Below are 13,594 nucleotides of genomic sequence, written 5' to 3' on the forward strand. Positions count from 1 at the left end.
CATTTTATTTGGATTAATTTAGTGTTGGGCTTTGTCCTAACCATTAAATAAACTTACAACATGGTTTTTGGTTAAAACTCAAAGTTTTCAAACCCTTTTGGTTAGTTTTCCTTAAAATATAAGGAGTACTTCAAGGTTATAATTCATCGCCATGATTGAGGTAACAAGTAATTAAACACGTAAACGTTGCCACAAATTTTTTTGACCAATATACCCTTCGTTCACACGTTTTCTCTCTTAATTTTTCTCTATATAAGCACCACCATAGTGCCTTTACAACTCACTAGCTACACGAGTCTTCAAATCAAGTTCTTTCACATCCATTACTCATACACACTTTGGTAATCCACATCCTAATTAATTCGTTATGGCTAGCTCTGCAGTGATCAAGCTTGCTTTGGTGGTGGCCTTGTGCATGGCGGTGAGCGTTGCTCATGCCATAACATGTAGCCAGGTGAGCTCCAACCTTGTACCATGCTTTGACTACGTGAGGAGTGGCGGACCTGTCCCTCCAGCTTGCTGCAATGGAATCAGAACCATTAACGGCTTGGCCAAGACCACCCATGACCGCCAGGCTACTTGCAACTGCCTGAAGAGTCTTGCCGGCAGCGTCAGTGGTGTTAACCCTGGCAATGCCGAATCGCTTCCTGGAAAGTGTGGAGTCAACGTCCCCTACAAGATCAGCACCTCCACCAACTGCGCCACGTAAGTATCACAAAACCCAAACTACCGTTGGATCAAAATTAACTGTTTGACAGTATCTCAAAGAACCCTAATTCCCGTTTGATCTAACGGTTGAATTCCATAACCTAAATAAATGCATACCTCGTTAGTAATTGTTTTTGTTTGGGCTGATGTTTCTTCCTCAAGAACAACGATATAATTTATTGACTTCTGTGTGTGTTCTTTTTTTTTTGCAATGGCATATGATCTCTTCTTAGCCAACACCTTCTTTAAGAAGAGAGAAGAACATGTGATCACCTACAAGAGTGGGTCGTCAAAAACACAAATAGATTTTCTTCTAATGAGGAAAGGGGATCGTATAACTTGTAAGGATTGCAAAGTTATACCAGGAGAGAGCGTGGCTAATCAACATCGCTTGTTGGTGATGGATGTACATATCAAAAGAGTAAGACAAAAGAACAAGACTTGGAAGTGCCCAAGGACTAGATGGTGGAATCTAAAAGAAGAAAAACAAGTCATTTTCAAAGAGAAGGTAATCACCCAATGTGTGTGGGATAGAGAGGGGGAAGCTAGCCAAATGTGGGATTCCATGGCTAGTTGTATCCGAAAAGTAGCAAAAGAGGTATTAGGAGAGTCCAAGGGCTTTGCCCCACACCAAAAGGAATCTTGGTGGTGGAATAAGGAGGTACAAACAAAGGTGAAGGCTAAGAAGGAATGCTGTAAAACTTTATACAAGGAGAGGACCGATGAAAATGGTGAAAGGTATAGAAACGCGAAGCAAGAGGCGAAGAAAGCTGTCAGAGAAGCTAAGTTAGCGGCTTACGACGATATGTATAAACGACTAGATACCAAAGAAGGAGAGTTGGATATCTATAAACTATCTAGAGCAAGGGAAAAGAAGACAATGGACCAAAACCAAGTGAGGTGCATCAAGGATGAGGATGGAAATGTTCTTGCTACAGAGAACGCGGTTAAAGACAGATGGAGAGGTTATTTTCATAATCTTTTCAATGAAGGACATGAAATGAGTGCTTCTTTAGGGGAGTTGAGTAACTAAGAAGAGTGTAGAAACTACTCTTTTTATCGTCGAATCCGGAAGGAAGAAGTGGTTGTAGCTTTGAAGAAGATGAAGCATAAAAAAGCAATAGGCCCAGACAATATACCAATTGAAGTGTGGAAACTTTTGGGAGAGACAGGTATAACATGGCTCACTGACCTTTTCAATAGGATTTTGAAAACGAAGAAGATGCCAAATGAGTGGCGAACGAGCACTTTGGTGCCTATCTACAAGAATAAGGGCGACGTACAAAATTGCATGAACTATAGGGGTATTAAGTTAATGAGTCATACAATGAAGCTCTGGGAGAGAGTCATTGAGCATAGATTGAGGCAAGAGACACGGGTTTCGGACAACCAATTCGGGTTCATGCCAGGGCGCTCAACCATGGAGGCAATCTATCTCTTACGAAGATTGATGGAAAGATATAGAGATGGGAAAAAAGATTTACACATGGTCTTTATAGATTTGGAAAAAGCGTATGATAGGGTCCCAAGAGACATTCTTTGGAGGATTTTAGAGAAGAAAGGAGTACGAGTAGCATATATCCAAGCTATAAAGGATATGTATGAAGGAGCAAAGACTGCCGTAAGAACTCATGAAGGACAAACCGAAAGCTTTCCCATAACTGTAGGATTACATCAAGGCTCATCCTTAAGTCCTTACCTTTTTGCGTTGGTAATGGATGAGTTAACAGGACATATTCAAGATGATATTCCTTGGTGTATGCTTTTCGCAGACGATATAGTGTTGATAGATGAAACTCAGGAAGGGGTAAATGCAAAGCTTAACCTTTGGAGAGAAGTGTTGGAATCTAAAGGTCTTCGCCTAAGCCGATCAAAGACAGAATATATGGAGTGCAAGTTCAGTGCAAATGGAGGCCAAAACGAGTTAGGGGTGAGGATCGGAGATCAAGAAATACCAAAGAGCGACCGTTTTCGTTACCTAGGATCTATCTTGCAAAAGAACGGAGAATTAGATGAAGATCTCAACCATAGAATACAAGCTGGATGGATGAAGTGGAAGAGTGCATCCGGCGTGTTGTGTGACCGCCGTATGCCACTGAAGCTCAAGGGAAAATTTTATAGGACGGCAATAAGGCCGGCGATGCTGTATGGCACAGAATGTTGGGCGGTGAAACATCAACACGTACACAAAATGGGGGTAGCGGAGATGAGGATGCTTCGTTGGATGTGTGGGCACACGAGAAAGGATAAGATTAGGAATGAGGATATCCGGGGTAAAGTAGGAGTAGCCGAAATTGAAGGAAAGATGAGAGAAAATCGGTTACGGTGGTTTGGACATGTGCAAAGAAGGCCTACTGACGCTCCGATTAGAAGATGCGACTGTGGGACAGAGGTTCAGGGCCGAAGGGGTAGAGGAAGACCTAGGAAAACTTTGGAAGAGACTTTAAGAAAAGACTTAGAGTACTTGGATCTAACGAAGGACATGACACAGGATCGAGCACAATGGCGTTCTAAGATTCATATAGCCGATCCCACTCAGTGACTTGGATTTTCCAAGTCTCCAACCGAGAAGTTTTCCTCACTCGGGAAATTAAGGGAACACTACCCCAACCTACATGCTCCACTCAGAAAGCTTCAACATACAAGCTTCAACAAAAGAAAATTCAAAGAACTTAGCGAAGAAGGCTTTGGTGTATTTAACACAATACGTTGAAATGAAGGAAAGCTTATTTATTGATATCCCCGATAAGCTACAAATATGTACATATGCATGAGTCAAAATAAACACACAAGAGGGAGCCTTCACAAAGGTTGCTTAGGAGAAGTCTCAGCAGTCGGTAGAGTCCCAGAAAGAGAAGGCACCGGAGGGGGATCATTTGGAGCCTCAGTACTGGACAGAACCCTAGAAGGAGGAGGCATCAGAGGTTGATCATTCGGAGCTTCATTATGCGGTACAGCCCCAGAAGACGAAGGCAATAAATGCCTTTGGAACAAACCCACAAATCTCTGATGATCAAGTAAAACCTGACCATCAGTTTCCTTCATCTGGTCAAGCTTCCTCTTCATGTTTGTAGCATAGTCATGTGCGAGCCGGTGCAACTGTTTATTCTCATGCTTGAGCCCCCTAATCTCCTGTTTGAGACTCATCACTTCAGCCGCCAATGATTCAACTTGGCGGGTTCGAGCAAATAGGCGTTGGGCCATATTAGACACAGAACCTGCACACTGAACACTGAGAGCCAGCGAATCCTTAACAGCTAATTCATCAGACCGTTTGGAAAGTAGTCTGTTATCTTTGGGAGTGAGAAGGTTCTTGGCCACCACCGCAGCAGTCATATCATTCTTCATCACGGAATCCCCAACGGTAAGAGGACCAGTAAGGGAGACGAAGGATGGGCGCCATATGTTGTCTGGAGAAGGCGGGGCTGCCTCTTCAACAAGGTTCAAGTCAAAACGACGGTCGGAGGGGCCAGACATTTTCAAAGGTGTTGAAGAGAGAAGAGGTCGGACAAATCAAGATCTTAGAAATGCAAGAATGAAGCTTCTACTGGTGGAGATTCAAGTGTGCTTTGGAACTTAATGCCAGCCCCTATAAAAATCTGCACTCGACGGAGCTTCAGAAATCGAAGAGGCGCCTGCTCAGAAATCGAAGAGGCGTTTGCTTTCTCAAAAGTTGGGCTGCTTAGAGATCACGAGGGTTGATCTCAGAAATCGAAGAGGCGTTTGCTTTCTCAAAAGTTGGGCTGCTCAAAGACCACGAAGGCCGATCTCAGAAATCGAAGAGGCGCTCGCTTTCTCAAAAGCTGGGCTCCCCAGAGACCACGAGGGCCGATCTCAGAAATCGAAGAGGCACCTACTTTTCCAGCCTTGTCAGCACCTGTTACACGCACACTCAGCTTTGCGGAAATTATGGGCATTCTGTCGAAGACTTCTGGCGAAGTAGAAAACACATGAATCTTACTGTTCAATCACCTACTTCCCACACGCAACAATAGCTCACGGGTACCACAGATAACTTTGCCAAAGTTGAGCACGTGAAGCTTGCAGCTCCTACTACATCGCTCTGACCAAGAAGGGTAAAAGAATAGCAAAGAAACAGCACTAACAAAGTTTAGACCCATAAATTTTGAAGGTCTAGCTACCATATTATTACCCACAAGGGTAAAGGAACAGTACCACTGCTGGATAATTGGAAAGTCCCTGTGTGTCAACCTCTGTGCTTCGTGGCAAGGTAGACTAGCAAACATGCCCAACCTTTACTCACATTCGAGAAAACACTCCCAATAAAATTGCTTGCTCCAAAATCGAAGAGGCACCGTCCTCCGAATCTCGAGAGCCAGACTCCCAACATGACTACTTTCTCAAAAGCGAAGAGAGGGTAAAGGAACAGTACCATTGCTGGATAATTGGAAAGTCCCTGTGTGTCAACCTTTGTGCTTCGTGGCAAGGTAGACTAGCAAACATGCCCAACCTTTACTCACATTCGAGACAACACTCCCAACATGATTGCTTGCTCCAAAATCGAAGAGGCACCGCCCTCCGAATCTCAAGAGCCAGACTCCCAACATGATTACTTCCTCAAAAATCGAAGAGACACTGCTCTCCGAATCTCGAGAGCCAGACCCCAGCATGATTGCTTTCTCAAAAATCGAAGAGGCATCGTTTTCCGAATCTCGAGAGCCAGATACCACAGACCACTTTTTCAAAGTGCTCTGACAGAGTTAAAACATGTGAAACTGGCAGCTCCCACTACCGTGCTATGACCAAGCAGGGTAAAGGAATAGCATTACTACTTGTTGTTAGGGAGACTCCTATATATGTCGACCTCCATCCCCAACGGACAGGCAGACCTGCAAAAATGCTCAACCCTTCATCATATCTGAGAGGGCACTCCCAACGAAGCCTTTCGAAATATTCAGCTTTCTTTCCCCCCGATAATACCTCTGCAAACAAGCTATACTAGAGCAAGAATATCTCATATCATCAGGGTTAAAAGCAAGAGTATCCCATATCATGCTTTTTCCCTGTCTTTTCCTTTGGCCTTGTTTTTACCTCCAAGACAAGGAGAAAGAGAGCAATCAGTCAGCACTTGGAATCAAGCTTCCAGCCAGGAACTGACTGCCTGGAACCCCTTACCTGATTACTTACCTGGCATTGCTCTCGAGTACTCATCTTCAACATGTTATGTTTCCAGGGAAGATTCCGCATCTGCTTGAGGAACAGATAGGGCAAGTGCGAAGGATACAAGGAAGCATGTGGAGACAAGCGTAACAGCACACGTGCCGATACATCCATTACTCTGTCAAAAGCAAAAGTATCCCATATCAGCAGGGTGGAACGTACTCTAGATTTGATGGACTTGTTTTGACCCTCAAATTCTTCAGTCGGCCTTATACTCTGGAGGAAACCAAAAAACCCTCTAGCTTAGTTCAAGAATAAGCCTGTGGAAAGTTACTTCTTCAAAAGCAAAAGTATCTCATATCATCTCTTCTCATTTTTCTTCTCTTTATCCTTCATGCTGCTGCAAGATGGGGAGAAGGTGAACAATCAGTCGGAGCTCTGATTGCTTACCTTGTCTGTCACCTCTTTCAGCAGACCCCCTAGCTCGGCGACTTGGGGGACTCTTACTACATGGTTTGTATCGCGCTTGACCAAGCCTGAAACTACAAGTAAGCTTCAAGTGAAATTGATACATTACCTTGTGCATCTCCACCAGTTAAAGATATCACCCCTGGATGGAGGAAGAGTACTTCCAGAGAAGATGCCACATCTACCTATGAGACAGATAAGGCAAGTCAAGACGACACCACATTCCGATACTTAGAAGTTTCGTGATTACGAGATCATTCTCCCACAATATTTCCTAATGTCATTTGTACTAAATCATTCACTTGTACTCACTAAAGGAGAGCTTGAACCTATGTACTTGTGTAAACCCTTCACAATTAATGAGAACTCTTCTATTCCGTGGACGTAGCCAATCTGGGTGAACCACGTACATCTTGTGTTTGCTTTCCTATCTCTATCCATTTATATACTTATCCACACTAATGACCGGAGCAATCTAGCGAAGATCACAAAAAGCGACCGTTTTCGCTACCTAGGATCTATCTTGCAAGAGAACGGAGAATTAGATGGAGATCTCAACCATAGAATACGAGCTGGATGGATGAAGTGTAAGAGTGCATCCGGCGTGTTGTGTGACCGTCGTAGGCCACTGAAGCTCAAGAGAAAATTTTATAGGACGGCAATAAGGCCAGCGATGTTTTATGGCACAGAATGTTGGGCGGTGAAGCATCAACACGTACACAAAATGGATGTAGCGGAGATGAGGATGCTTCGTGGGATGTGTGGGCACACGAGAAAGGATAAGATTGGGAATGAGGATATCCGAGGTAAAGTAGGAGTAGCCAAAATTGTAGGAAAGATGAGAGAAAATCGGCTCCGGTGATTTGGACATGTGCAAAGAAGGCCGACTGACGCTCCGGTTCGAAGATGTGACTACGGGACAGAGGTTCAGGGCCGAAGGGGTAGAGGAAGACCTAGGAAAACTTTGGAAGAGACTCTAAGAAAAGACTTAGAGTACTTGGATCTAACGGAGGACATGACACAAAACCGAGCGCAATGGCGTTCTAGGATTCATATAGCCGACCCCACTTAGTGGGAAAAGGCTTTGTTGTTGTTGTTGTTGTTGTTGGGTATGAATGCAGCGTGAAGTAAGCTTGAAGGGAGATGATCATTTTCGGCGGCAGATAATTATAATAGAGTGAAAATAAAACGTGGTTGTGCGATCCGGCCACAATCCTCATGAGGGAATCGTTTAAGTTATTCTATACTACTTCTGTATCATCCCTATATATCCATGTAGAATTAATTAATAATATATTAAGTATAAGTACAGTTCTCCTCTTTTGCTATATTCCTTTTTAATTACTTAAATTCCTCTTCCTCCCACAAGAAACTAAACAAAAATGGAACGGAAAGAGATACGAAGACAAAAGGAAGCAAAACAAACATGATCAACCGCTGGATTGAATTCACTAATGACTGTTAACATTAAAGACTTGTGATGTGGTCGAGATTACTGCATTTTTCGCTAATAAAAAATGGAGTGAAAAATCTAAATCTCCAGGTTTTTTATTTTGAAAGCCAATAGATTAAAAGCTCCTGGTTGTTGAGCCTGCTATTGTTAGTAAAATTTGTGATATTAATTATGATGCCCATAGTTGAGAAAAATGATGAATTAATTTGGGTTGGGATTTTCTCTGCCATGAGCTACTTGGTTACAAACTAATTATGCTATGATACTCGAGCTCATTTTAGAGCTACTGTTCCAAATAAAGTGCCGAGACTTAAAGGGTGAACCAAAAACCGTACAGAAGAGTAACTTTGGTTTGGTTTTCTCAATTCGTAAAGGGTAAACCAAAGTAACTAAATTCAATCTTTAAATTTTGGTTTGGTCCAGTTCGATTTTGATTTTATTGTTTTTTAAATTTGAAATTGGAAAGAATTGAAGGAAAAAAAACTTGAGGTTGGGGAAGATAGATAACCCGATTTCAAGATCCACAAATAACAGTCAATTCATAAAATTAGATATTAAGAGTCTAAGCACTCAATGAACCACAAAAAAAGATAATTCACAATCTAACATTACGATCGTAAAATAAGTATTCCACTAAACAAAATAAAAAGTTTTTAAAGCATGGAAGCTATTACAAATCAAGCTTCAACTCTACAATACTTCAACTTCAAAAGTTCTAACATCTAACCATTTTGAGCTCTAATGAGAGTTTGCATATGCAGGGGGAACAACCTTAGGATTAAGTGTAAAATGATGTAGTTTTGCTTATTTTGGTTCGGTTTTTTATCCAATAAGAACCTAAAATTGAATCAATAAATTTCAGTTTGGTTTCTTCAACTTTCTTTTTTTTTTCTAATTAATTTTTTTTTCTTTCAGTTTTCAATTTTCTAAACCCCTAATGATTAGGCCCTTAAAAATTCAAAATATCACTCACCATCATCTTGTTTGTGGGTCGTGGACTTGTCCGATTGGGCCCTATTGCGCCATGTACCTTCTACAAATGTTGTTCCCTTGTGTACTGTTTGGTACGATGATGGGACGGGACAGAACGAAGGTTTTGTGTTATTTTTGGTACGTCCAGGACGGAACGGGATAGTTATTCCGTTCTGCGTTTGGTATGCGCTAGACGGAACGAAACCAAAAAATTAAATGACTAATTTATTGTTCCATTATAGTTTTACCACGCATTTTTTATCATCTGGGTCCTCCCTCTGCAATCTGTTTCAAGATGGTTATCTCATCCATGGCCGCCTCGGGTACTGGTCAGCACTCTTTTGCACTTTAAGAGCAACAAATCTCTGGCATTTTTGTGCAATTCAACACACACCCAACAAAAACAAGACACATTTGTCATTAATCCTCCATTAATTTACTTAAAACTTCGTCTAAAATATTGATATTATCCCGATATTTCCATCGAAATTTCCATGTTTTTGGACTACCGATATTTCCGATATTATTGATATTTTAGACCTTGATAGGAACTCTATGTGGTACTAAGTCACTCATGTATCTGACCATGCAATGTATAAAGTGTAAAATATTGTACTAATTCATTATATATAAATGATTATGGTGTGTTTAAACTTCTTTCATTAATTACTACATATTTTCTACACTCACAATGTTTGCCAGCTCGCTATATAATCAAATTAAATCAGTTAAATCCATCATGCAATGCATTTTCTTCCGATTTTTTGTGATAAACTAATAGATAATTGACTAAATAAACATCCTGCAAAGTTTTAATAAAAATTTCCAATTTTTCTTACAATTTCCGTGGTTTTTATTTAATTTTTATCGATATCGATAATATCCCAATATTTCCATCGAAATTTCCATGTTTTTGGACTACTGATATTTTCGATATTATCGATATTTTAGACCTGCTTAAAACTAAGCATGTCAAAGATCAAAAAAACCAAGAACAAGATTAAAATTTCAATTACTTTCCCCTACATTCTCAAACGACTAATATCTACAACCTCAGATCAAAAAGCAATAAAACGCAGTGTTGTAAAAAGAGAAGAGAGAAGGAGAGAGGAGTACGGAGTGTTGGGTGTCCTCGGCGAGCCAGACGGTGGAGAAATGGCCCCAACCGAGCTTGGTCTGAATGACATACCATCCGCTCTTGAAAGTGTCACTGATTCGAACGGCGTGGTAGCCGTCGCGTCGGTAGTCCTCTGTGCCTTTGTCCTCAGACGTGTAGTTGTTGCTCTGACTCCGATTGAAATTTTCCATGGAAAAATCAAGAAAACAAACCTGGAGATGCAGCGGCTACGGGAGAAGATCGAGATTGAACCTGGAGATGCAGCGGCTACGGGAGAGGATGAGGAGGAAGATTACGGGAAAAGGTAGCGGCAGGCAGAGAAGATAAAACAAAGAAGAAAGAATTTTAGGGTTTGTTTGTTTTTTTTATGGTGTAAATATTGAAAAACATAAGGGGTATTCTTGTCTTAAAATGTTATAATTTTGTGTTCCACGGATGTGGAACTAGTCGTTCTAAGGGGGGTGAGGCGGAACCAAAATTCATCCAAAACTCGTCCCCTGTAACAACACATTCCACCCGTTTTAGGCTCATCAAACATGGAACGGAACGCCTTTCCTCACTCTGTTCCGTCCCGTCCCGTCCTACGTACCAAAGGTATCATTTGGTATGCAGACATGATGTGATGGAACGGAGAGGGAGCAAAGATGCCCTCGGATGGAAACAATGAGGAAGAAGAAGAAGACGAAAGGGTTATAATTTTGTGTTCCACGGATGTGGAACGAGTCGTTTCAGGGGGTGAGGCGGAATGAAAATTCACCAAAAATTCGTTCCGTGAAACAGATCGTTCCACCCGTTTTAGGTGCATCAAATGTGGGACGGAACACCTCGTCCCGGTCCGTTCCGTCCCGTCCCAGGCACCAAACGGTACCTTGGGTATATATAACCTAAAACATTGTTATTGACGTATTTGGTGAAGCCTTTTTTGGATGCGTTGTTTTGCTGTCGTCTAGTCTGCTGCATGCACGCAAAAATAGTCTTTTAAGTGAGTGTCGTCTCATGGAAGAGCATACAACAGTTATAGCCATCCTCTAGAACGAAAACCATCGTCTGAAACACATCTAGACAACATTTTTCACATCACCTAGAAATTTTGAGAAAGTGGCCTTTCTCCTACCTTATGTACATTCTTATAAAAAAATAATAATAAGGAAATATGTCAATTTCACCAAAAAAAAAAAAAGGCCTTACCCTACTTCGCGGATCTTTCGGCTTACATTGGAAAGTTACGGGTCAAAAATCTGATTGGCGGATCTTTCGGTTTAGATTTATAGGGTTGCGGACCCTACTTTCGACCTTGATCGACAGTTGGCTTTTTAGTCAACTAGCCCGAGTTCTTCTAGCATGTTGGTTATCTTAGAGTGTGGTTGAGATTTCACGGAGCTTGATGGGCTCATCATGATGATGTGTCTTCCTCGACTGACGTGCACCTCGATTTATGTAATGATGGCATCACATTGTGTTATGCTTGTTTATTTATGTGATTTGACTTGTGTATTGAACTTGTTGTGAAGTGTGGTTGATTTGTGTGTTTGGCCTGATGTGATGAAATGTGAGGGCTAAGAGTGGACCATAAACCCATTGTTATGGGGTTTGTTGCTTCGAGACTTGTTTCACATATCGTATCATTATTTCATTTCTCATTTCATTGAGCCGTTCTAATTGTGTACCTTGCGCTTTGTTCCATTTCTAGTTTCGTTGAGTTTTTGTATTTAGAGTACTTGTTTCATGTCTTGTTCTTCGAGCGTTGTTATATTCCTTGAACTTTGGCTCAGTTCCGTTGAGTGATTCGAAACTGGGTTTCCATTGGGGTTCCGTTGAGTGGTCTGGTTCCCTGCTCCGTCTGGATTCCAATGAGTGGTCGGAATCCCTCGTGATCTGCGATTCCGTTGAGTGGTCCGGAATCGTATCCAGCTTGGATTTAATTGAGTGGTTCAATATGCATTGTACTCCGCAATTTCGTTGAGTGGTCCGGAATCGTATCCACTTAGATTCCATTGAGAAGTCCGAAATCCCTTCTATTCCGCGATTCCCTTGAGTGATCTGGAATCGTATCCTGGTTTGGATTCCGTTGAGTGGTATAGAATCCCCTTTGGTGTTTTGGTTCCATTAAGTGGTTCGCAACCCGATGTTGATGGATTTTGTTGAGTGGTCCGAAATCGCATCATTTGAATTGTTGGTTCCTTGGATTTGATTTCAGCTTCAGAGATGTAGGCTTCGGTCGAACTGTGTCTCTCTAGCCCTGCATTTCGGTGTATGGTATGTGTGATTGATTGATGTGATTGTGGAATAATATTGGTTGTGATTGTTGTCATTATGATTAGACTCATTGACCAATATGGCTAGAGATTTACGTTGCGCTTCATCGAATGTTCCTCGTGATGTTGCATGCATGTTGTGTGGTATTATGTTGAGACATAGTGATTTATGTGATGATTGTTCGAGTGTAGTGAAGGGTGAACTATGAATGGCTTGATTCCTATTGAGGGTACGTAGGCAGTCTAACGAGGAGATTAGACGCAACCATAAAGTACACGAAAACTACTATGCAATTCGAATCTTGAGTTGTGCATTGTTCATATCCTGAAGGCGGGGTATGTTAGATATACGGGTATTTGGTGATGTCACGTGTCGATCCTAGACTTATGTCGGGATTGAGGTGTGACAATTATTATCAAGTTTTCATCAATATTAGCTAAAGCATGTGGGCATATATTTCCATAATTTTTACAACATATGGAGATATGTTTACGGTGCCGTAAAATTTGTTTTTTCTTCAGCCAACTGGGAAGACATTATACAAGGTTAATATTTTGTAATTACCTAGTTTTATCATTAAAGACATATATATAGTGAAGATCTACCACGATTTTTTTTTCATTGTTTCAATCAAGGGTGACATTTTTGTGAAGTACACAATAACTGGTCATGAAATTAAATTAAATATATACTAAAAGAGAAACATAACTAATTTACTGTTCATAAGCACATTGTGCTTCCTATTTTGTCCTAACTAAATTTGCTTTATTACGGTTCTACCACTGTCTAAGAAATTCTTCGACAGTGTTATTCCTTTTTTGCCTCTTTATTGTTTCTTTGGTCACTGTTTAACCTACAGTGTACTCCCGCTTTTACCCCTGCTTTAGTCTTTGGCCTTTTAGGCTGTGTTTGTTTGACCTTCTTAGGGGTCATTAGACTAGACTAGATTAATTGTTTGTCCAGTCTTATGTTTGTTGTCCACACTGGACTAGTTTTAATGGGACTAACGGGGACTCACCCCGACTGAACGCTTCACTAAACGTTCTTAGTGAGACCCCTCAATTTCAAGCGAACTGCTAGTCCCATTCTCTCCCCCGTCGTTGATCCCTCGACATTTCCCTTCTCATTCGCTGCTTCGCCCTCTCCCTTCTCCTTTGCACCTTCACCATTCCCTTATCCTTCGCACCTTCGTCCACTCCCTTGGGCCTTTACTATCCCACCCAAAAGCCTAAACCCATACCTCAAACAAAAACTAAAAAAAATCCACTGATTCCCTTCCTTTCTTCTTCGTTCAATTCACACTCTCCTTCTCTCTCAGCAAAATTACCATGGTTGCAACCACCAGACCACCACTAGACAACCATCACCAGAAGCTCGTCGTTGATCTCCGCGTTCGTGCGTGATCCAGATGCAAGTCGGGACCGAAAACGTACCAAATGCTCAAGCATCTACGAATCCCCACACAAATTCAAAACAAAAAGGCAAAATCACTACAGAAC

The 13,594-nt window shown here is 41.6% G+C and overlaps 1 protein-coding gene across 1 annotated transcript; it reads left to right on the forward strand.

The window, feature by feature from the left end:
• The first annotated feature begins 153 nt into the window (after nucleotides 1-153).
• Nucleotides 154-7,627, forward strand: LOC114824417 (non-specific lipid-transfer protein). Its single transcript, XM_029101329.2, has 2 exons — nucleotides 154-705; nucleotides 7,419-7,627. Exons 1-2 carry the CDS (start codon nucleotides 368-370, stop codon nucleotides 7,426-7,428), a joined length of 348 nt encoding a protein of 115 aa, XP_028957162.2. The 5' UTR covers nucleotides 154-367; the 3' UTR covers nucleotides 7,429-7,627.
• The last annotated feature ends 5,967 nt before the right edge of the window (nucleotides 7,628-13,594 follow it).

Source organism: Malus domestica, chromosome 04, assembly GCF_042453785.1.
Source record: "Malus domestica chromosome 04, GDT2T_hap1".
Taxonomy (NCBI): domain Eukaryota; kingdom Viridiplantae; phylum Streptophyta; class Magnoliopsida; order Rosales; family Rosaceae; genus Malus; species Malus domestica.

Excerpts from the sequence above, each read along its gene's own strand:
- LOC114824417 (XM_029101329.2), top strand. The coding sequence starts at position 368 with ATGGCTAGCTCTGCAGTGATCAAGCTTGCTTTGGTGGTGGCCTTGTGC.